Source organism: Crocodylus porosus, unplaced genomic scaffold, assembly GCF_001723895.1.
Source record: "Crocodylus porosus isolate Cpor-Errol unplaced genomic scaffold, CroPor_comp1, whole genome shotgun sequence".
Taxonomy (NCBI): Eukaryota; Metazoa; Chordata; order Crocodylia; family Crocodylidae; genus Crocodylus; species Crocodylus porosus.
This window is the reverse complement of record NW_017728911.1, coordinates 3,164,160-3,188,484: the sequence shown is the minus strand read 5'-3', so window position 1 is coordinate 3,188,484 and position 24,325 is coordinate 3,164,160. Positions and strand designations below refer to the sequence as shown.

At 42.5% G+C, this 24,325-nt stretch overlaps 1 protein-coding gene across 1 annotated transcript in view; it reads right to left on the bottom strand.

The window, feature by feature from the left end:
* Window positions 1–22,387, bottom strand: part of NEO1 (neogenin 1) — a 256,404-nt gene extending 234,017 nt beyond the window's left edge. Inside the window, exons 1-3 of the mRNA XM_019533146.1 lie at window positions 22,347–22,387; window positions 9,821–9,834; window positions 8,364–8,681 (exon numbers count right to left, since the gene is read on the bottom strand). Coding sequence (XP_019388691.1) covers window positions 8,364–8,681; window positions 9,821–9,834; window positions 22,347–22,387 — 373 coding nt within the window. The remainder of the gene's footprint in view (window positions 1–8,363; window positions 8,682–9,820; window positions 9,835–22,346) is intronic.
* Window positions 22,388–24,325: the final 1,938 nt, after the last annotated feature.

Below are 24,325 nucleotides of genomic sequence, written 5' to 3'. Positions count from 1 at the left end.
AGTATGATACTACATCCAACTAGGTTCATCTTAAACCAGTTCTGGTCATTTTGAAATTGGTTTATGTACACTGAACTTCTGTTCTGTTACAGGTTTAAACCAGTTTCTGATCACTTAAACCAGTTTATGTGCAACTTCTGTCCCTAGCCTAAGAATGTGCAACTTGTACTTCCAGAGCTCTCTCTGTCAGCATGACTTGGCTGGCATGAGATCAGTCGCATGCGTTTCCTTCATGGAGTGGATTACAGGGGCAAGCCCATTTCCTGCTTCTTTATTTAAATCCATCACACAATAAGAATCATCTATCCAACACTGAAAAGAGACCTGTATGCAGGCCTCACACAAAACACTCCAAGGTTACAAAATACTTGTCTTGGTATTAAAGGACCTAGCCAATTAACAACTGCTCATTCACTGAAGAAAACCAACACACTGAGGGTTTCATGAATCCTTGTTGATTAAAATTATTCAAAACACGTTTATTTTATTGATGACATAATAGAAAAAATATCACTACGGTAAACAAAAGAAATGGAGGCTGAGATGTTCTGAATTAGTTTTTGGAAAAAAATATGAAATTCAGTCATATAACTAACTGTACCTGAAAACAATATCACTTCATTTATAAAACTTCTTTCCATAAGAATTAATTGCCATAGCCAAGCCAGCCAAGCATACAAAATGTCAAAGCACATATTATTAAGTTCATAAGACAGTACAGTGCTAGGAAAAAAGAGAAACAGAATAATATATCCAACTTAAGCCAAGCTACAAAGACTTGAAGTTTAAATTTAATTACTCAATAGCCTTTTCTAGTGAACACAGATTAAAACTATTTGTCACTTGCAACTCTGATAAATAATCAGTATGAAATTCAGTGGCAATGGCATTTTGCTTCATGTCCAATTATGCTTTAATAATGACTTCGTCAAGGATTAAGACAGAACAAAGATTTCACAATGAGCTTGTAAATAATGACTGGGAATACAGACTGGTTTATTTTAAAATGTAGTAAAAAAAAATGTCACTATACTCTCCATTAAAAGCAACAGGTGAATCTTCATTTTGCAAGATGAGGTATAAATAAAAAGAATTAATTTGATATTTTGCATGTTCTCCTAAGATAAGTAAACATGCATCCTTCCTTGCATGCTTACAATGCTCACCTATACAGAGTCAAAAGTAGAGCATCACAAACAACAAAGGGAGAACATAGAATTGTGACCAAAATGACAGTGCAAATATAGCCCAAGCTGAATTTGCAACTAATACAGCTTCTGACATGCTGAACTCCTGCAAACCAAAAAAATGTAAATGCTTCAATGAAACTAAACACCCTCTTGAGGTTTGCAATCTGCTTTGTTTTATAAAAAAGGCACAATAACTTTATTAGCTTGCTAAAAATGTAAATATCTTTCCACCATTAAACACTAGCAATGTAGCTTTATGGGGCCAGAGACTTTCTGCCATGAGCAAACATATTAATAAAAACGACTCTAGCCTCTAAATCTCTAAATGAATCTTAACTTTAAGTACAGGTTAAAGCAGGGGTGTCAAACACAGGCCAGCGGGCCGTATCCAGCCTGTGGGTCTTGGACAGACCCTGCATGAAGCACTCCACCAAACCAGCCTCAACATGCTGGCTCCAGAGCTAGCCCAGTGTGTCCCGTACTGGCGCCGTCCTGTGGATTGGTCAATCCCCATACACAACCTGCAGCACATGCCAGTCCCACTCTGGGGCTTGCACTGCCATGCTGGCTTCATAAACCATGATGCACATGGCACAGAGGGCTGAAACAGGAAACACCCTGCACATGACACTCCACTGGATAGCCCTGAACACTGGTTCTGGCCAGGCTCATGCCTGAAAATCAACCCAGGCATGCATCTGACACCCCTGGGTTAAAGGTTAACAAGAGTAGGAACTTAAGTGTTTTATTTTTGAGCTATCGCAGTTTCTAGAATGAAGCAAGACATAACAGTGGCATTCAAAGCCAGTGCTTAGAGCAGGGCTGTGCAACTGGTAGCCCCGAAGGGTTAAATGTGCAGCCCCCAGACTCTCACCTTGCTGCTGCTCCCCACATGGCTCCCACTGCAAAAGCAACCAGAGTTTCCAGCCTCCCCTCTCCCCTTCATTTACCACTTCCTGCCTTCAACACTAGAGCCTGGACATTGCAGCAGTGCAGGGAGCTGCTGTGCCTGGGGGCTGAGAAGGTGGGGGAAATTCATAGCTGTCTGGCACCAGAAGCATCACACAGCCACGCCCCCCAAAGGCATGCATTGCAGCAGAAGGGATATTCCTTGTACACCTGCACAGCACAGTGGGTGAGCCCCAAGTTGCAGGGCAGGGGGGGAAGAGATGGGCCATGCAAATGTGCAGTGCAGCAACTGGTTGGGGGGAGTCTCTTTGCAGCATGCCTGGTGTGGTCCCCACGGGTACAGAAGTTGGACTTCTTTGATTTAAACATCAGTGTTGCATTGTTAAAGACTGCAAAAGTGCAAGCTGGTCAACAGTTTAAACCATGTGCTAATTCTCTGCTCCTGCTTTCTGCACAGGTGTTGATTTCACACTCTTAATTTTCTTTTTAAATCAACAGGCATGCTACTGCAAAAATATTCCATGATGACATAAGCCATGCACAGTGACTAAGCACTGCTGAACAAAATTCACCTTTTGCAAATTTTTAAACTATGCAATCTTTCAACTTGACTGTATCCTTTTATATTTTCTCTGCCTCCACTTGTTAACAGTATAACTAGTTAGCCTGGAACACTCCAATCTAAAGAGGACAGAAAACACTTGAAGTTCTCTTGGAACTGAACTAAAGGCTAAGTAAGCATCAAATCTATCATCACATATGGAAAAGGGCTTTTTTGGTGGGTTGCTTTTTTTTTTAAACAACATAGTCTACTGCGTTGGAAACCTTCCATGGCATAACATCATCAATTGTTCAGTGCCACAATGACAAGTTTATCACACTGTGCCACAAACATAAAATGAAGCAAGCAACCAACAGTCTATTTCCCCAAAATAACATACTCTGTCACTGTCAAAGCAATCCAAAACCCAAGAATTCAGAATGAAATGAGGGTTTTGTGATTTTTGGATTTTTTTTTTTTCCTTCATAAAGCTCTTCTAAATAGATTTCTTATTCAGCACGGTCTCCAACAGTAATGCATTCAAAAATTGCAGACAGCAATTGCTTACTTTAGCCACAAGTATCCTGTATTCCAGGGATCAGCAACCCCCCAGCACGCAGGACATTAGTGGCACATGGAGACATTTTTCCCCGGGAAGCCAGGAGGCACGCAAGAAAATTGTTTACATTTTTTGTTTCTTTGTTTTAAGTTGCTGCTCTGAGCTGTCCCATGCAGCCACAAGTTGCAGCCTGGTGGCAGGCACTGGGGTGGAGCCAGGGGAACACAGGCAGGGAGGGTGTCTGTGCTCTACTGCCCTCGCCCCTTGTTCCCAGGCTGCACCCTCCAATCTGGCTGGCCCCTGGAGGGAGCTGCTGATAGACAGGGCTGGGGCAGGTGCTGCACAGGGCTGCTGCTCTGTAGGCTTCCAGCAGGTGGCAAAGCCCCGGGCCCAGGAGAGCAGACACTCTGTCCCACCCGGGCAAGGCAGCACTGGGGTGCCAAGTGCTGGGGCCAGGCAGTCGGGGCAGGGTCTGGGCATCGGCACTATGGGCAAGCCAGTCCAGTCAGGCCCTTAGGAAGGTGGGGCTGGGCAGGAAGTGGGGGCTGCCCCAGGGCTCTGCGGGCTCCAGCTGTGGTGGGTGGGCAAGCATGGGTGCCCAGCAGCACCCGTCGTGGGCTGGGCCTGACCTGGCCCACGTGGCTCCGCAGGGATAGGCCTCAGACACCCTGCGCATGTAGGGATGCTGCATGGCTAGGGCAGGACTCCGGGCTCAGGGGGCTTCCCTCTCTGGGATCAGCCTCTCTGCACATTGGGCACTGGCAGGGCAGAACCATCCCCGGTGCAAAGGCCTGGCTGCAGGAGACCCTAGACCCTGGGACAGCCACCACGACTGCCCCAGCCTGCCCAGGCTCTGGCCTTGCCCACCCGCAGCTCTCCTTAAGGGGCCAGGGCAGGTACTGCACAGAGCCACTGCATGACAGGCTCCTGGCCAGCTCGGCCCCGAGCGGCATCTGTTCCCAGAGCCTGAGGGAACAGCCTGCAGCTGCGGCTCCTGCTCATACCATACCCAGTATGCAGGGCTCAAGGGGCTCCCTCCATCCTGCCCCAGCCAGGCATCCCTGCAGAGATCCACGGGCTGGCTGGGCCCCACCTCCAGTGCTACTGGGCCCCCCCGCTGTGGCCTGAGGCAGCTCCCACTCCCCACCTGACACCAGCTCTCCTGCAGCCTTCCCAAGGGCCTGGCCAGGCCAGCCTGTCCGCAGTGGATAAGAGATCTCTCATATTGGCACATTTTACATTTCATAACATTAGAAAATAGTTTTAAAACATAACTTATTCCCATAAGAAGTTACATAGTCAAGTCAGAATAGGCAGAGAGTTCAACCTTAATATAAATTAGCATAATTAAAAATATCAATTTTTTTAAAAATTTAAAACTCAAGAAAGTTTGGGTGTATTTTGTCATATTAAGATACAACCAACAGCCTTCTCTTGGACTGGCCTGCAGTACTCGCAAGTATTTTTGCCATTGAAAAATATATCCATTGCAAACTCAGAGTGTTAAGATGTGCTTATTACACTTCACTATATTGGTTTTTTTAAAACAGATGAAGTACACTCCAAGCAGAGAACTATGCAAGTGTGACATAACCCTTCCTGTATTCCAATATTAATTATTTGCGTTATTTTCTACAAGGATCTTCTAAAATTGGACCCTCACTATGTACAAGGTATATAAACATGAGGTGCCTCCACCAAGACCTGCCAGACTAAACAAACAAGATATACAAAAAGATGGGAAATGGGAAAAATCACAGTCAAATAGGAAAATGAGGCATGGTTAAATTAAGCAGTCTGCAAACGATCAAAGAGCGTAAACCTAAATTTGTGTCCTACTCCAATTATGTCCTTGTTTTCTCAAAGGCTTAAGTGATGTATAGGGCCTTGGGCAAGCTCTCAGGAATAAACAGCTTTTTAAGACAGTGTGTTTTGATGGACATTTCCATATACATAGCTGAACAATACTTTTGTAATACAGCTGAGCTGCTGACTGTGGGTTGAGAATATTGCATCCAGAGCAGACTAATCCATTTCTGCTACTGATTACATGCTCTTAAATATTTGGGGCATTTATACACATGCTCTGGGACGTGTGGATGTGTGTGCGGGGGGGGGGGGCTTTTAATTAGAGCAGCTCCAAGAGCCACTCTAATTAAAGCACCCAAAGTGTCACATGTATCAGCGTCCCCACACTGAAAAAATGGCAGCAGGGGCACTTTAACAAAAGCTCATTGAACGAGCTTTCGTTAAAGTGCCCCTGCTGATTTTTTTCAGCATAGGGACATTGATACATGTGACACCGGAGTGTGCTGGAGTGTGGCAATTACCACACTCCAGTAGATTCAAATTATAGAGCATCAGAACAGCCTTGATGCACGTGTACAGGTGGCCCCAAGAGCCATGGAAGTGTAACAGTCAGATTTGTTAAGTGGTGGGATTTTCAAAATGCTATTGGGGAAGAGGGGACAAGCTGGATGGTTTAAAAATATGTTCTGGATTCTCTTCCGTTTTTAAATATATTGGCTTTACCTATTCATGTTCAGAGACTGAAAATGATAACAGAGATACCATATTGTGTAAAATGATCTGGTTTAAAAAGAAACAAAACCTAATTTCAGCACTGTCTCAGAAGAGAAGGGATGATACCAGCCTTAGATAAAAAAAATGTGGAGGACTGACTGCCTTTATTGCCAGCACTTCTAAGGAATGTAAGAATGTATTTCCTATTCCGAAGTCACTCTGGAAACCACTCCTGTAACACGGAGCTAAAAGTGAACTGTGGAAGATCAGTAACACTGGAAATAAACAGTACCACACAATAATTTAACAGAGACAACATCTGAATATAAATGACAAGAAATAGCTTGGGGAGATGCTGTAACCCCAGATGGGAGGAATTCATGACCCTGAGCCATTTATTAACCAAAAATATTGTCAGAAAGGCAGGCAAACATCATTAAAGAAACGAAAGAAAATTGCTTCATAGGCCATTTTCCCCTCCTTAAATTGCCTTGGCTTCTTTTTTTTTTGTTTTTGAAATCTCACTTGCTGTTGCGAAGTCATTAGAAGGCTCCTTCATATAGCATGTATAGCTTGCATAAAGCTACAGTGTCCATAAAAAAAAGAGAATCAGACATTGCTGAGGCCTCAGTTACGAACTGAACATGACACATTCGAATAATGCAAATCCCTCTGATCAAATTCAATCTCTCCCCCCACACCAACCAATCACCCACTTAGAACTTCCCATTCCCTAATTATGGACATTTTGAAGAAGGGTAAGGACAAGCTTTTAAGATGACCCAGAACAATTTCTACAAACAAACTAAGTGGGCTTATGCTTTTTTCTAGGTGTTACGAGAGACTTAAACATTAGGAGGTTTATCCCCCAGCAAAATTTTGTATCTTTCCTGTTGCCTTTGAAATATCCAATCTCACCTCTCCTGATTTTGACAAAGGTCCACTGTGAGAACCTGGGAACTACCACTACTTTTTTGCAGTAATCCAAAGACTCTTCCAGGAAGTAACTGAGACAAAAAAAATCTAAGTTCTGGCAAAGTGTGTGGAAAAAATATTAAGTTCCTGGGCCTCTTTCTTTCTTTTTTAATATACAAAAAAGGTTTTTTGTGTTGTTGGGTTTTTAAAAAAAACAAAATATTTTTATGAAGTCTTTAGTGTGGCTCTACATAGACAATTGATTTTCCTTTCCATGACCAGAAAGAGGTAGTTAGACCTGTTAGTCTAAAGTCAGACAGAAGGCAGGGTAGATTTGCACCTTACAGACTAACTAAATCAGAGACGTATAGCATAAGCTTTCATGAGCCCAAGCTTCCCAGTCAATTTGATTAAATCTTTACTCATTTTTCTCTCCTAGTTGTCCTAGTAAAATCTTGAATGGTGCTGGCAACACCGGAGTTGAATCCCCTGACAAGCGCAGTTGATAATCATGGAAAATTCCACAGCAAGCCCCGTATGCGCCCCCTGGGTGACCTCCAGGCATGTCAATCAGGCATGACCTACTTTTATTCCTGCGCATGCTCAGTTGCCACATAAAGCTCAGACCTGCACATGCTCAGTGTGTTATAAGCATGATGTCAGCATCTAGAAAATTCCTCCAACCGAGCACCCTGATTGGCAGAAGGGTCACTTTAAAAGCTCTCTGACCCCCACCTTTGGTGGTGGGTGCGTGGGTGTTGGCGTTAGTGTATGTTGTGGATGCAGTAGGAGAAAAGGAGCTACTCGATCCGAAGGCAGAGGCTGCTTAGGCAGGGACTGCTAGTAGGAGAGAGTGTGGAATTCAATTCCCAGTTCCATTCTTGAGTCTGCACAGTGACTTACCTGTATTTTTCATGTTCGATCTTCCGGTTGCGAACTGTGTATTTTCTGATTTGACTACTCCTCCACGATTTCTACGATTTGGATTCTTCGACCCAGTTACTGTTTACCTGGCTTTGAACTGACCTCGGCATTCCACGTTGACTACGATTCAGCTCATTCCTACAAACCTGGTCTCTGCTGCATCACGTTCCGGTTCTCGACCTCGGCTTCGTATACGACTACTCATTGTCCATTAACTCGGACTGGCGTCACGTGTTGAGTTACAGTTTTGTTGTCTTCTCGTTTGTATATTTCCCTTTACGAGCTGTTGACCAGCCCTGGGACTAGTGACAGGCAGCCGCACCCATCACCGGACTGGTTCCGGTGGTGGAAAGCAAGGACTCGTTACGAACCTCGTGGGCCAACAGACCCCTCTGTCGTTTATTGTTGTTTGTTTCATACTGTAACTGAAGAATATCATACCTACGCTTCATCAAAGTGTAAGTCCAAATAAACCTACCTTGTTATCCGCTACGTGTCCCTTTCTCTGAACTCCATGCCAGTAATCCCACCTGTTCGTATCCGACTGCCACCCCAATCACCGTGACCTTGGGGCCCTGTTCCCCAACACTAGTCAACAGCATTCCCTTAAAATTCAGACCGTCTGAGCCACTTATACGTAAAAAAAGATATTATAGTGATTCTCAACCAATTCAAGAAATCAGGTGTTGCCCAAATTAAGCACCAGGGTAATATTGTCTTCACCTGTAAAAGTTCCACTCTGATTTTGAAGGAAAAAAGCAGACATCTATGTCATCATGCAATAAGTTATTTAAAGACTCACCTGCTATTGTGAGCTTGGCTGTTCTGCTTACAATGGTCCCAAGGCTTTCCACAGTCGCCACACACTGATAGTATCCTTCATCAGGTTTATTGTGTTTGGAATGCACTACACTGTTTATTAATAAAGATCCATCAGGTAGCAGTTGGCGACGATCATCTGACACCAAGTTTAGAAAAGTTCCATCTTTTTTCCACTCGATTTTTGGAGAAGTCTCACAAAAAGCTGAACAGTTCAGTACGACTGAAGCTCCCCGAACAGATAACGTGTCTGTGGGCTCCACCACAAAATAGAAGGGTGTGAAGGTTCTCACACTGGATGCTGCAAAACGCAAGTAAAATTAACAATCAGTTCATCCGTCTACTGTTTGTTAAAAGGAGATATATTTCTTTCCCCATTCCCATCCCCCACAAAACTTTATTCCTCCAAAATGTTTCTAGTAATCATTTACAGCTGAAAGTATGCCCCTGAATATTTTGGAAAGGCCACATTCTCAGCAAGCAGTGATATTTTTCACAACAGATGCTTTGAGTGAATAACTGTACGGTACATCTAAAACATATGTTTATGAAAATGTGGAAAACCTCAGGAAAAAAAAAAAAAAATCAATTGTGTGTTCCTGCTTAAGAAGGAAACAAACTGATTGGCTGGATCTTTATGGTTCCAAAGGTTTGTACCAATGGCCTTTTAATGCCCTATTGTGATTTATTCTTGCATTACTTTCCAGACAACATAAGGTTTAGCTACAGTGCCATGCAGGGATATTCAAACTAGTTCCAGAACAGGAAGGTAATAGGTCTCAAGGCAAGGAGAAACGGGAGCTCTGAGCTGATGTGACCACAAGTAACAATCTGCATGGAATAGCACTTTACTGTGAGATACTGTCACATGGCAACATGGTAGGCTATACAGATGCACACACCTTGCCTAAAAATATTACATCTTACAAATCAACAAATATATAAGCACATACACATTTCAGTTTAAAAAGAAAAAAAAAGTAATTGGTTTGCCCCAAACTGTGGGTATACAACAAAATTTGGACTCCATTAGAGACCTGTACCATCAAACAGAACTATTACATAAAGTCATATTTATTGTACTGGCAGCAAGTCTACACAGGAGAACCAAAAAAACCCAATCCTCCCTCTTTAAAACTCCAGTCTTTAGCCACACACTATCATCACTCTATATCAGAGCATCCTAAACAACGAATTAATACCATTTAACTATGAGTAAGTCATTTAACATAGTTTCAAGCCTATTCCAAATCCAATTTAAAATAAAATTCTCCCGTTCACTATGAAGAAACTTTTTTCCTTATTTTGCCATCATCTATATATTTCATGTTGCTTATAATTGTGGGAAGGCAATTTCCAAAAAAAAATATTACTAAAGAAAAAAACATTAACATTTTGGGCACCCACATTTAACTTGTTCAATGGATACTCAGTATTTACCTACATTTTTCTCTCTGGGTAACAAAAAAAAAAAAAAAAGGTGGTTTGAAATATGTTTATATGTGTTTGCACATTTCAAAACTACTTGTAGCACGCCTATGCATGTAAATTAGGGAATCTTGTTAAAGCTCAAGCTTATGTTAACCTGTAGTTGAGCACAAATTTCTTACATAATTACTCGTTTAATTTACAGTGTGAGACATTCAATTAATAGGCGTTTTATTTTTTCTCCTGCTTTTTAGACAATGGCAAGTTTACTACTATGTATGCTCTCCAAATACTAATTCTTAAAGTAACACATCAACAGTTACCACAAGAGTTATAAGGGGCATGAGTAAACTTTAAAATAATATTGTATTTTATATAGATGTTGAACTTCCTGCACAGGCTTATTTCCCATGTTCTTTTATCTATTAATTATCTGTAGCTATTAAATTTACCAAAGAAAACTCTCCCCAAAATCAAAACTTTTATTCCAAAACACAAATGTTTCCAATGCTTATGCACCAGGAAGGGTAAAAACAGGTGAACAGAATGGAAGATTTATGCAGTGTCATCTTCCTAGGTCAGCTGACCACATGAAACCATATATTTAAGATCTAAATATTTGTTATTCATTTGTTGTTAAATCTGAAAGCTGAAGACAATGATATGAACATCAACAGTGGTTATTAAGAGCTGACTGATCATTTTATCAGCCAGTTCCAAGTAGCATGTCCTCTGGTCTCTGGGATCAGTTTTTCCTACACCCTTGCTTGCTTGGGTAAATTTATCTAGAGCAGAGGTCCTCAATCCCCAGCCTGCAGAGCTCCCCACCGGTCACAAAATTTGGCAGCAGAGGATCAGTGGCAATTAATATTGCTCTTCCTCCCCATGTCACCAAATTCCCCATGCAGCCATGCTCCCTACCTTCCTGTGGCCAGATCCGAGTCAGCCAGTCCCCTGCTCCTCTCTACACAGCTGGCCCAGGCCCCTGATGTGCATGCCCCACATGCTGAATTGGGCCCACCAGCCAGATCCAGCCCACAAGTGGAAAGGCACTGCCCATCCAGCCTTCAGGGCAAAAAGGCTGAACACCACTGATCTACAGCAGCAGTTCTTGCCTATTTGCCATAGCAGGTCACATTTGCAGCCCTCAGTATTTTATGCTGGCTGCACCAACACAACTTACTGTGTATCCATTTAATAGGATGTCACATGGGCCACAGCAGTGGGCTGAGTGGGCTGCATGCAGTTTTAAATACTGAAATATTACATCAATGTTCAATCCTTTCAAAAGTGACTCACAATTTTTGGATGATTTAACTGTGACACTGAGTACTGAGTACCACTGGATAACTGAATTCCTTTAAGATGTCATGTTTATGTCACAATTTGTAGATGCATTTAATATGAAACATCACAGAATTAGGACCAAAGTTGTAATCTAGACATTTGTTTTCCCTTGCAAGAGTCTGTATTCACCATCAACACTACAAAACCAATTCCTTAGGTCCAACAAACAGCTCACAGGCTGGATCCAACCCATAGATCAAAGTGCGGGCGGCACAGGGAGCCAGCAAAAGCCACCATATTCAGCCCGTAACTGGACACCCTGTACTGCATGAAACGCCAGGTATTGCACATGACAGGGGTCCAGGCTCAGGCCGCATGTGGTGTCCCAAACCAACACTCTCTGCTGCTTGAAGTGCAAGATCCAGCTTGCATGCAGCAAACACCGCACACCCCGTGCTGGCCCTGGGGGACGGTGGGCCCTACGAACAGGCTGGGCCCAGCACCATGGACGATGCACAAGCGGTTGGGTGTGGTTCATCCCACAAACTGGCCCAGTGATGTTCATCTGGCCAACAAGTCAGATGGTTTGACACCCCTGCCTTAGAGCACTTTATTATATACCAGTTTATTGTTTAAGTATACAAAAAAGATAGCATTTACTCTATTTTTCTGTCAATACAATTAAAGAATAAGTCCTTTTAAATGTTATACACTTTATATCACCAGCCTATTCTTGACAAATTAATAGAAAGAATCAATTGTTCCATTATTTTATTAGATTTCTGGACAGTACTTGCCAGTTTACTTTAGCTTTTCTTCTTACAAATCACTACTGCGGTTATCCAACTGCCCATCAAGAACGACGGAGGGTGGGGGGGAGGGGGCTGGGATGGAGTGCTGCCACCTTGCACCCCATGCTGCCGCTGTTCTGCCTCTGGGGGGGGCAGAGCCATGGCCAGCCCTCTGTCCAGTCCTCAGCGCAGCTTCAGAATCGTGACAGCTCTCCCACATGCTTGGAGCGCTCCTATTGGCTGTTTCTGTCAGCCAATCAGAGTGTGAATAAAGCGTGACAGACACAGGCTTTTATAATATTAGAATTACCAGTTTTCTTGTTCCTCTCTACCTTACAAGTCAACATTAAAGCACATTTACCCACTTGGTCCAGGCTTTATGACACTAGCCTAGGATTTAAAGATTTGAATTTGATCCCTAATGATCAATGGACTTCTGCAAATCACTTAATACCAGGGCTAGATCCACAGAAGAACTCACGCACCAAAAGTGAATTTAAGTGATATTTAGGTACTAAATCAAAAGGATGATTCTCAAAACCCTAATCCACAAACATATAAAACATTCACAGGTACTTAATTATTTGCCAGAAAAGTTCCCTAGACAGCTAATTACCAGGACTGCTTTAATTTTGCTGGAGTTGATTGAGGAGCTTAGGTTCCATCTCACTGGGAAATAAGAACTGAGATCCTCAAAGCAACTTTTTCTTAAACTCAAGCTTTTTTTGTTTTTAAAAAAAATGAAAATAGAACATATTTTCCACTAGCACTATCTTTCCTTTCTCAATTTTCTATAGAAATGGCTTATTCCCCTAACTCCTAGACAGTGTTCAGGGCTAATAATGCCAAAAAGAGGTAAATGCCAGCCTACAATCCACAATTAGGCAAAGTTTAAGGCCCCTAGCAGACACTGCACTTAAGAGATTATTAACTGGTTAATTATGCCTTAAGTAGTAACCAGGCCATATATTCATTAAATTAATGGCACAATAAAATAGACAATAAGTCACAAAGTTATTCTACAAACTACACATAGTAACTTTGTAGCTGATTCCCATCATGCCTTAAACTCAATGCATGGCCTGACCAATCAGCCTTGAAGGGATCCAATACGTTCCTGTGGCTGGGAATGCCAGTCATTTCATGGGCGTTCTCAGCCATGGGAACACTTCAGAAACCCTCCCCCCCCTCCCCCCTGTGCGCTCCCACAGCTAGAAGGATTCAAGATACCTGTGGCTGGGAGCACCCGAGCTCCCCCTGTACCAGCAATGGGCCGTGATTGGGATCTGATCCCCAAACCCACAATTGTTCTACCTGCTGTGCATGTGCGGCATAGTAGGAGGCACAGCTGTTCGGACTGTGGCTCAGATACCATCCCGCCTTAAACCGAACATCTGCCAGCATCCCAAAATACATCCCTATCATGACTGTTTCCTATTCAATTCTCCCCTAGCAGTACCTAGGGAGGTTAGACACCTCAGATCTCTAGATGCCACTCTGACAGCCAGACCACAAAAAGGTTAATGTTGTGAGACTCTTAAATTTATGATGCTTAAGTCCTGTTAAAAATTTAGCCTGCAGTCCTTCTTCCTTCTAGCTCAGTCGAAATAATGGTAGTGTTTCTTTCCTGTCTCATGGCATTCATGATTCAACACAAAGAGTCATGAAAGCATCACGAACAGATATTCCCTTTGCTCTCTCCAGGGCCGTAGTTCAAGTTACACAACTTGCATAGCTTCAAATCTCCTAAATTTCCCTGTGAAGAGGGAAGGGGTGTGGCCAAGCTCTGCAGGAGGTGGGGAACGGGGCACGGCTGGGCCACAACAGGGAAATGGATGCGGCTCAGCCCCACAGGGAAATGGGGCATAGCTAAGCCACAATCGAGACCCACAGGGAGTGAAGGGGATGTGGCCCGGCCCCAATCCAAAAGCAAGCGGAGGTGCAAAAGAGGCATGGCCCAGCCCCACAGGGGAAGGGGTCACAGCCTGGCTCACAGGTTGCCTGTGGCCCACAACTGGCAGCAGTATGCTTGGGGTTTGGGGAATTTGGCATGGGGGTGGGTGGCTCCCCTTTTGCCAAATTTCCTGACCTGTGGAGAGTCCTACAGGCCAGATATGATGCCTGTACAGGCTTCATCTGGCCTGTGTGCCAGAGGTTAAGCACCCCTGGATTGATCCATTTCCAGTTGCCAATTACATATCCTTTGTTAACCAGGCAACTATTTTGTACCATGGCCTCTCTTTTTTTCTCCTTCTGATAAATCTCTCATTCTTTTAAGCTCTCAAACTAATTAACTTATTCTGCTTTTTCATAAAGTTGTTTGACTGACCTTATCTTTTCCCTCAAACCTTTAACTATTAGAACAGCTCACTAGTAAAAGGTTTGTTAAAAAGAGACAGTATATTTTCAATCTTGGTAAATTCAGGGTTTTGCAGCTTTGTGTTCTGGTTAAAGCATTTAAATTTCACTGAAAATAATTTTTGGCGGCTTTTTTTTTTTTTAAATAAAAATAATATCAGTACTTAAAGCAATAGTATTACTATTTCTCGCTCTCCAAAGTAACTTCTGGTAAATTTTGTTTTACAATTTTTGCTGTTATCTGTTGCCCACAAAAGATGTTATTTTGTACACTATATAGTATAGCTAACCCTAAACAGCTGAAGACATTTTTTTCCTGCTGGCTCTGTGAAATTAAAAACATTAAACCAGAAGTAATATTTTGCCTGATCAATGCCTGTTTATGTTATAATTAATGTGCTTTGACCAAACCTTAACCAACTCAATACAAACTGAATTAATAAGATGTAGGGATGTGCAAAGCTTCAGTAACCGATTTGATTCAGAAGAGATCTGACCTAATTCAGGAGCCAAATCTCCAAATCCGAATCAAACTGGGAGACCCATTAAAAGGTCTGAATCAAATCAGAAGCCACCAAATCAATTTGGAGATCTGGAAGGTCCCCGCCTGCCGCCCCTGGGAGCTGGACCTGGGATCTATGCCTTTAAGTAGGGAGCAGCAAGCTGGAGCAGGGGGGAGGGGACCATGAGGGGACCCCCATCTGGCCCCATTCCCCCTCAGCTCTGCCAGTCCTTCCAAGTACCCCTCCACCCAGCTCCACCCCACTCTTTCTGCACCCCCCCCACCCAATGACTACCCCACCTGGCCCCAGCATCCCAGCACTTTAAAAAATAAATAAAAGAATTCCACACTCACTGGCTGCAGCAGCAGCGATCAGGTCCTCTAGGGGCTCATGGCAGAGCACCCCTGTGCAGCAGGGATTCCCCCCACCCCGGCAGCTGTTGCATCATGCAGGTACAGAGCAGCTCAGCACAGCGCCGCACACTGTCCCAGAGCTGGGGCAGCTCCACTAGTCACCCAGAACCTGGTAGCGTTCAGCCCAGGTGGCCCCAGCTCCCGGAGAGTGCGCAGAGTCCTGCAGCACCCTGCCAAGCCATGCTGCACCCTCACAATGCGACGGCTGCCGCACGGATGCCACGGGGGAGCGGAGTCAATCCCAGCGGGGCTCTGCCACAAGCCCCCAGAGGCCCCGGGTGCCGCTGCTGCAGCCAGTGAGTGCAGAGCTCCTTGCCACCACGCCCCTGCTTCTGACACTGCCATTGCAGCCTATTCGATTCAGAGGAGATTCGGCCCTATTCGGCTGCTGAATCGAATCAGGTCAGCGATTCCAAATCACTAAATTGAATCACTATCCCTCGGAATCAGCCAAATCCGAAGCCAAATCGAATACTTGCTACTTCAAACAGGCCTAAGAAGATGCATTAAACGAATTATCTCCCAAATCCAAACAGATATACCCCATTTCAAAAATGTATTCTTTATCTTCATGATTTAGATTCATCAACCATTAATCAAATACGTGCTTCTTTAGTACCTTACAAAGAACAAGGTAATACTCTTCTGGGGCGTTTTTTCCTTGATCTTTTGCAAAACTTTCCAGTAAAAGTAGTTTGATTTATTTGACAAAATATGAAATAACTTTGACCTTAAAAGAAGAGATAAGGAAAAGATAAGGTGTAGTCTTTGGAACTTTTGTTTTATTTGTTATCCAATTTTTAGTTTAATACATCACAAAGCATCATAATACAGTATATTGTTTCTATACTAATTATGGGTAAACATGATTACTTTGCCATTTTAATTATTCTCAGAAGACTTCTATGATTAAAATTGGCTATCCATTAATGAGTGCATTTTTAATCACTTTATTTCTTGTGTATTCAGTGAAGTAGCAAAAAGGAGTCAGATTCAGCATTACTTTCATTTATCCTCACTTTATCAGCCAGAGATGACATATCAAGGAAGCAAAAAATTAATTTTGGGGGTGGAGAACAAAGGTTGAAATCAGGACAACTTAATGAAATTGTTATTGCAATGTTGTTTTAGTGTGGTTATAATAAATTTCAGGGTAGTCCAAGAAGCAACAATAATACATCTTAAACGTGTCCTGCCACCAAGGTGTTCCACCCTGTCCACGTAGAGACTGGAAATGGGATATGCCTAGCACACCACATACAAATGGCACCATACTGATATATTCCAAAAAAAAAAATACTGGAACCTTTTATCACAAAACCACAAAATAAGAGGATGCAAAATAAAACGTGTAACCGCTTGCCTCAGAGTCATTACTAACATAGAGCACTGAAGTTTCCTTCCCAACTACAGAAAGTGACAAATCTAAACAAGAGGCTCTTAGGCTAAAAACAAACTTTGGGTTTATTCCAACACTGATTCTCCTAGGCTGCAATTTCCATTAAAACAGGCACAGGACAGTCATTTACACTGATCACTTGAATAGCAGTTAACTCAGATTAGCTGCTACTGTCCCAGGGCAAAGTGTTCATTCAATATTTCAAAGGTACTTAACATGGGACAACAGGATTCTCCATCTATAGGATGGCAGGATAAAACTCTTTGTTGTGGAAAAAACCCAACATCTGTTTTTAGCCTTAGACCAAGTGTGCCCAATTTACTGTCCACAGAAAACAAACAAGCCCAAGCTAATGCAAAGACTCGTTGCAAGGTGCATACTAAAATTCTGTTCACAGTGATGCAATGAAATAAAGTGAAGTATCATTTTATTTTGCAAAGTGTTTAGAGTAAGACTTTGTGCCACCATAACTTTGACAGCAGCACAATCAATGTAAAAGCAAATAGACATCCAAGTCCTTTGTCACACCACAAATGCCTTTGTGGCTACAAGAAAAAATAGAAATAATTTGCACCAGTTTTTCCAGCAGACATCTATTTGCTTTACAGCACAAATAGTGCAGGCATACTGGGCTGCCTGTACTCTCCAGCCATTCATGGCTGATGCTCCCAGGGTTTAAGGGGCCATGTCCTGCACGCCCCAGGAATCCCCATCCAAGATCAGGCCCCTCAAACCCTGGGAGCACCTGCCCAGCTTTCCCTTCTTACAGAGACATGCCCTCAGGAATCTCTGGAGCACATCTAAGCAGGCAATCCCAGCTTTTCCCACTTACAGATATGTGCCCTGGAGATTCCCAGGGACACAACTCTGTAAGCAGGGAATATGTTGTCCTTTGTCTCACAAGATTAATGAGTGGGATAACAATGAACATATTTCCCCAACAAAGTGGGTCAGCTGTGCTGGGACGCCTCCCAGCAGAGCTGATCTGCTTCATTTGGCAACATCTATTTATACCCCAAATCTGATAAACAAACAGTAGCTTGCAACTAATTAAAACCACCTAAAATTTTACCAACAAATTATCTACAATCAGACAACAGCAGCATATTAAAACTTAGGGATTGGAAGTGGGACATTATTTAAAACACACCACCTTTGGCGTAATTCCATAACTAGGTTGCCAATTCTAATCTGCTGAGCCAGGAATGGGTAGATTCCAAAGTCTCCACATAGTTTGGACAAATATTCACACCACCAAAAAAACAAAAAGCTGCACCCATACAGGATCCTTATTAGTTGCTCAGGAAAACCAAAGACCGAAAAAAAATGAAACTGACTTCACCTCTTAGGCTAGGGACAGAAGTTACACATAAATCAGTGTAAGTGATCAGAAACTGGTTTAAACCTGTAACAGAACATAAGTTCAGTGCTCATAAACCAGTTTCAAAAAGGCCAAAACTGGTTTAAGATAAGTCTGGAAGAATGTAGTATCAAACTTAACTGATCTGGGTCAAACCAGTTTATGGAACTTCTGTCCCAGATCCCTTCCTCATTTAAATTAAATCAGAGTCCCCCAGCATGCTTTGCAGCCTTGGGCTGGGCTGTGCTCCCTGCTCCAGAGAGCAGGGATGGTCCCATCTCTCTGCTCTCTAGTTGGAGAAGGGGCATGGCCAGATACTGACTCAGCATGGCCCCCTGCCCTTCCTCCCCTCTCCCCCTGGGACCCAGCCAGGGTCTGCCTGGCCAGGGGACAGCAGCCCCTATCAGGGTTCCCTCCCCCACAATGCTCCAGCAGCAGGGAAGGGAGCATGGCCAGACGCCAGCCAGCATGGTGAAGTGGACAGGGAGTGTGGTTTATTTCCCCCCTGCTGGTTCTTTACCATCTGCATGACAAACCACTGCCTGCACAGCAAACACCTTGGTAAAATGTTAATCCAAGAGCCATCAAGGCTGCACTATAGGAATAACAGCTTTGATTGTTTCTCAGTTATTCACCCACTTACCTAGCAGAATGTTTTCCTATCTAAAGACTTATTGAAGGAAGGGGCAAGATAGAACCCTTCTTGAGGAGAAGACTCCACCCCCTCCCACCTCTGCAGAGACTGATGTAAGCACTTGCTAGAGGAGGGGGAAGGAGGAAGGGCTGTGATTCCCCTCAGCTCCCCCAGGCCATGGGGGAGAGGCTGGGGAACCCGGCTGGTCCCCTGAAGCCAAGCCCTGCAGGACCAGACTGAAAGGTGGGAGACGTTGGCAAAGACCTGGCACAATCATCACATGTATGTGCTGGAGACGGAGCTAAGGAAACAGGAGGGTCCCAGACCACTTGAGCTAGTGTGACAAAAGAATGCAGTGAACTACATTTACGTTATAAAGCAGAAGCTGTAAAAGGTGGGAAACTGGAGTGCCTAAGCAAGGACTTGTCCTTTTGGTTTATTACATTCCAATTAAGTTAGACTAAGCTCTATGTGCTTTCAGTGCGTTTTACTCAGCTATATCTTATCCAAGGCAATGGTTTTTTGGTTGCTCTGTCACGTGCCTGAGGCTGCAAAGTGCTGTGTTCAATACATGTTTGCTTCAGAGAAAAGACTATTTTTGTTCAAGCTTTTATTAATTCAGTGCAACTACCCCCCTAGTCTGGCACCTGCTGCCCCCCTCCTCAAGTACAGTGGGGAGGGGGCAAAGCCTGGCAGGCACTGCCCTCCCTGCCACTGCAGACCTAGGCCCCCACCCCAGTGTGTTACTCCCAGGCTGGTGCCTGGCTATGCTCCCTCGGCTCCAGCAGAGAGGAGAGAGAAGTCTCATTCCTTCCCCTTTGGCAGTGGCTGGCAGGCATGCTCTAGTGCCCCGTGGCTTCTGGCTTAAGCCTCTGCAGGCATGTGGCTGCATTTCCTCCATCAAAAGTGAATGTATGTCCATTTGCTAATCAGTTCAAGCGGCGCAGCTTAAACTAACCTACAAAGATTTAATTGATTCAGCCTCAGACTTTTTGACTGTCTGTACCTAGCCTTGGAGGTGGTCTTCTGAGCTAGGTTACAGGTATTCTGGTAAGGACGCAAGGAAAGGCCTGTTCTTCCACTGCCAAGGTGGTACGTGTTTTGTGAGCAGCTTTAAAATTATCCTTGTATAATGCCCTAGTTCAAGAAGCCCTAGTCACATAACTGAACACCTTTGTGCTAAGCACTACACAAGTATTTCCCAAACTTTTAATATTTGGGGCACAATGTTTTGGTGAATTAAAATTGATGGTACACTTCATACACAATTGCACAGGCCTGATCCTGCTGTGTGGAGCCAGTGCAGCTGGGCCTCAATCCAGCCCAATTTGTTGTGGCGCACTAACGTGCCTCAGCATACCCTCTGGGACTCAACATACTGCACAATCAGAACTAAAAAACTGTCCTTGTCCTAAAGAACTCTTAAGTTTTTGTTTGTTTTTTTAATCCTAAAGGCTTTCATAAGCATTGCAAATCCAATAAAAACCAACAAAGTCACTCACAAATACAAAATAATGTTTATATGAAATATTCTAAGACTTTCACCAAATGAAATGAAGCTGTAATAACTTTCACTTCACAAACGTTTCATATTTCTCTCACAGTATGGGTCACTAATTAAATGCTTAAATACTTTCATACTGACTTAGAGGAATATGCACTTAATAATTGGATTTGTCTCAGTAAGTCACAGAAGAATTATCATGCATGTAAGTGTTTTTAGAAAGAGTTAAAAATATGAAGGAGACCTTTACTTCTAATGAAAGTCTGTCCTGTAAATGTTCTAGCCTCTTCAATCACTCAGTTTTTAAATCGAATTTACCTACTAAAATAGCCTTAATTAACAAATTGATGATTCCCTCTATCGCTGAATTGCACAAAAAGACTCTCATCGCCAAAGAGGCACTCCAGCTTCCCTCTGGAGAAAGACTACAGCCTCACTGAACAAAGCCTATTGTCTTTCCTGCTCATAATTCATAGCAATGAAGATAAAACTAGAAGGGCTGGTGTGCAAGAAATAACTGATAATTTATGCTTTTGTAGGTCAATTTTTTTCTAATCCTTTCCTACCTTCAAGAATCCAGTCTCAGACAGTCACAGCCAAGACCAGGGGAGGAAAGTTATTATCAGACCACTGAGTTTTCCCTAGTAAGAGCAGCAATGTTCCAGATTAAAGAAAAAAAAATGTGAAAAATTTCTTCCAAGAAGGCCAGATTACTAGGCATTTGGGATGGTAGCATGAAATGATTAAATTTAATGTTACTACCTCACCTAGATGGGGGTTACACTAGAAACCCTGGTTTGCCACAAGCTGCAACAGAAGATGCCAACTAGTGAGTGACAATGGAATGTAAAAAAAATAGATGAGCAATGAATAAAATATTTTAATTTCAGCATAAACATGTTTACCAGCAAAACCTCACCCTTCAAGCCACAAGGAGGGTTGTGCTATTTAAAATATGCCTTTGTAGAATTTTAAACATTCAACCTTATTTATAACTACTACTTGACATCTAGATTTGTGTCAAGAGCTATACATTTAAACATTCAGTTATATGGATAACAAAGATCACAAATTCTATTCAGGTTCTTAAACAGGCATCCATCATTGCTGTTATATAATAAAGACACAGGTTTTAGTATGCGCAGACCCACCAACCTTCAGCCTAAAGCATGATTTAAACGTGTTGCAATTTTGCCTGCCGCTGTTGGTGGACCTATGATATAACTAAGTTAAAAGCATGCTCCACTCAGATTAAAACATATTTAAACAATTTACCACAGTTTCATTGCAAATGTTTTGGTCAGTCGATAGCCCTATTTAAGTCTATGAGGATTTCCCTTCTTTATACCTGAAATTTTTGAGGGCAAGGCTCTATAAGCAGGCATGGAATGGCACTCCAGCCATTTCATGTCCCCCACCCCTCAAGTCAGAGACTAATTAGAACAATTCTTCCCTTAAGAAGGAAGGGCAGATTGGCCAATACTGTGAATGTGCAGAGTCCATCTTGAGGAACCTTGGTTGCAAGTGAGAAACAGTCTCCTTTTCTTTAGGTGGCCTTTGCACATTGCCATACATGATTGATAAGCAATACCATCATCTGTTTACCAGGAAGGTGGGAATCTGAAGTACTGCACTACCAAGTTGAGCAATAAACTGGGATGCTAGATCTTACATTAAACATTCTGTAAATATGTCAGTAGTGTTATAGGTTGCAACTCTGCAGGCAAAAGTTTCTGTACTCAGAATCCCGAACTGTTTTTATTCAAATGTATTAGTGTCACATAGTAATAGGCTTAAGTTAACACCTTGCACTCATTCCCCCTGACCCCCTCCTTGCCCAGCATTAAAATTAACACATCTCCCCATTCCATGCTGAATTGATCAAAGTTGACAGTAGATGATAAGGGGGGAGAGGAGGAGGAGGAGAGGTGGGGAGGAAATAGCTATTGCTTTCAGGATGTTAAGGTACTGTGCCCGCAGTAAAGCTAGAAACATTTATCTTTGAAAAGAAAATTTCAAGTCTATTGTCAGAGTTTTACAGATAGTATTTTGCTAGCCAATGGTGCAGAAATCACGTCTTGAGTTGAGCATAAAGCATTACATATGTAGCTATAGCACTAAAATCAATCAGTTTGAGGATAAACTTTTCCCATCTGGTTGCAGTTCTCTTCAATTCTAACTGTCTGAATTTTCAAGAATATGCCTTGTGGAAAGGCAGCTTCACCTACCTGAAAGACTAGAAATGTCCCAGTGAAGCAGATTCTTTGTGTAGAAAAGAATCATACTTACCTTTCTATTTTACTGATTTCCAGTTCCTCAAAAAGGAACATGTAATTACATCCTTGGACATGTAATGTTTGCATAAGTCAGTCTTCTAAAAAAGGGTATGCATCCTTGTCATCTTACACGGGCAGTGACCACAGCTGGGGACATTGCTTACTTTAAAAAAACAACTCAAAAAACCCACAACAGGCAACTGAAAGACCAAAGGGGAGGTCCCCATGTTGAGTACTCTTCTCCCACAAGGAACTTATGGTATTTGCAATGAGAAGACCAATAGTGACGCAGCATAGGCATCCTGTAAATTAAGAGCCCCAAACCCATCTCCAGTGAAGAAAAGAACTGTGGATATATGGGTAGGTTCTAGGGCAACTTCTGCTTTTCTAAGGCTATAAGTGGGTTTCTCTGTACACGTGGGAATCTAGTACATTAAGTTCAAACATCGCTTTCCACGTCTTAATTCTCCATGACCTTCCCAAACCTAAATTCACCTTTCTCTTCTCACACTGACTCCCTGGCAGTTCCCCCTCAGTCTCACAACAATCTTGCCAGAACTACAACCGCCTTCTGCTCTACAGTATTTCCCATCCCAAACGCCCTTCTTTTTCCTCCATCTCTAACTGGACCTCTTCAAATTGTACTTGAAAATCTTTCAAATTTTGTCCATTTCTCTCCATTATTATTTAAATTTTAAATTATATAACTAACTATGCTAATTTGAGAGAGAACACTGGGTGTTTTAGAAGTTGCTATATAGAATAAATTATTTCCTCCCTTTCACTTCTCTAAATCCATTATTAACTGTTACTTTACATAATTACATATACATTTTCTCATCACTCTAATATTTTCAATCTCCTGACTACTCAAAGCAAATATTCTTGGCTTACTTCAATGCATTACCTTAAAATCCAAACAAATAAAGTCTAGTTGGTGTAGCTGAGAAGCTTACTAACTTTAATCTTAAGGGTCGTATTTCAGAGTGATTTTTGGTATAGTTGCCAGTGTGAATTCTTCAAATGGAAATGTTCTACCGTCTCATGCAATGCACTCCAAAAGGGAATTACCTTCATATGTAAAGATGCTACTTTGCCAGGACAGATTTTGATGTTGTGGCTTCAAGTCACAGATAAGTCATGTTAATGCTGTAAAAACAAGGGCTTTGGGGGGGTTTACCCCCCAAAATTCTTGTACATCTATCAAAATAAAAGGAAAAAATGCCTATAGAAAGGACTACACACAACACTCTTTGTGTTTATCCAAGATGAAGACCCAGATTGAAGAGATTTTCCTGCATTATCCAATAAATAATAGCTGTAAACACCTTTCTAAGAAGCTTGAGCACCAATCTTATTGAACTAAATGATATTAAGTTACTATGATCTGTTCCAGCAGCCTAAACCTAAGATATTTCAGACTCAGAGCCGGCTGATGGCAGGAAAAATTATTACAGAAATGACACATATAGTGAGCATAGCCACCAGTCTATCTTAATTACACCCAACGAGGTTCACAACAGACTTTACTCTTATCAACGCCACTAGTTGAATGAAGTTAGCTGCGAGAGAACAAGTTGTAATATCTTCTGCCCCTAAGAAAACTGCCAGCTTAGTACCAATTGAAAATTGTTATTCCTGACAATGTTTGGAAACTGTATACAAAGCAGAACTGTTTGATACTGAATTTCATAAATGGCAGAGTTAAAACACTGTTTTTAACTTTTAAACTAAGCAGATTTGATGCACAAATACCTAAGGGAGAAAGACAGTGAAACATGAGCTGTTAGAGCTGTAATTTCAGGGACAATTTTTTCTGACTGTACTCACAAATTAAGGCAGCCAAGAGCATCTGTGTGTCAGAATCCTAGTACTTTCCAATTGTGTCACGTAGTCAAACAAAGGATTTCAGAAAAACAGGTTACTTACATTTTGCCATAAGGGGAAAAAAATATCAAATCAAGTTGGGCGTGACATCTTCCTTGCTAAATT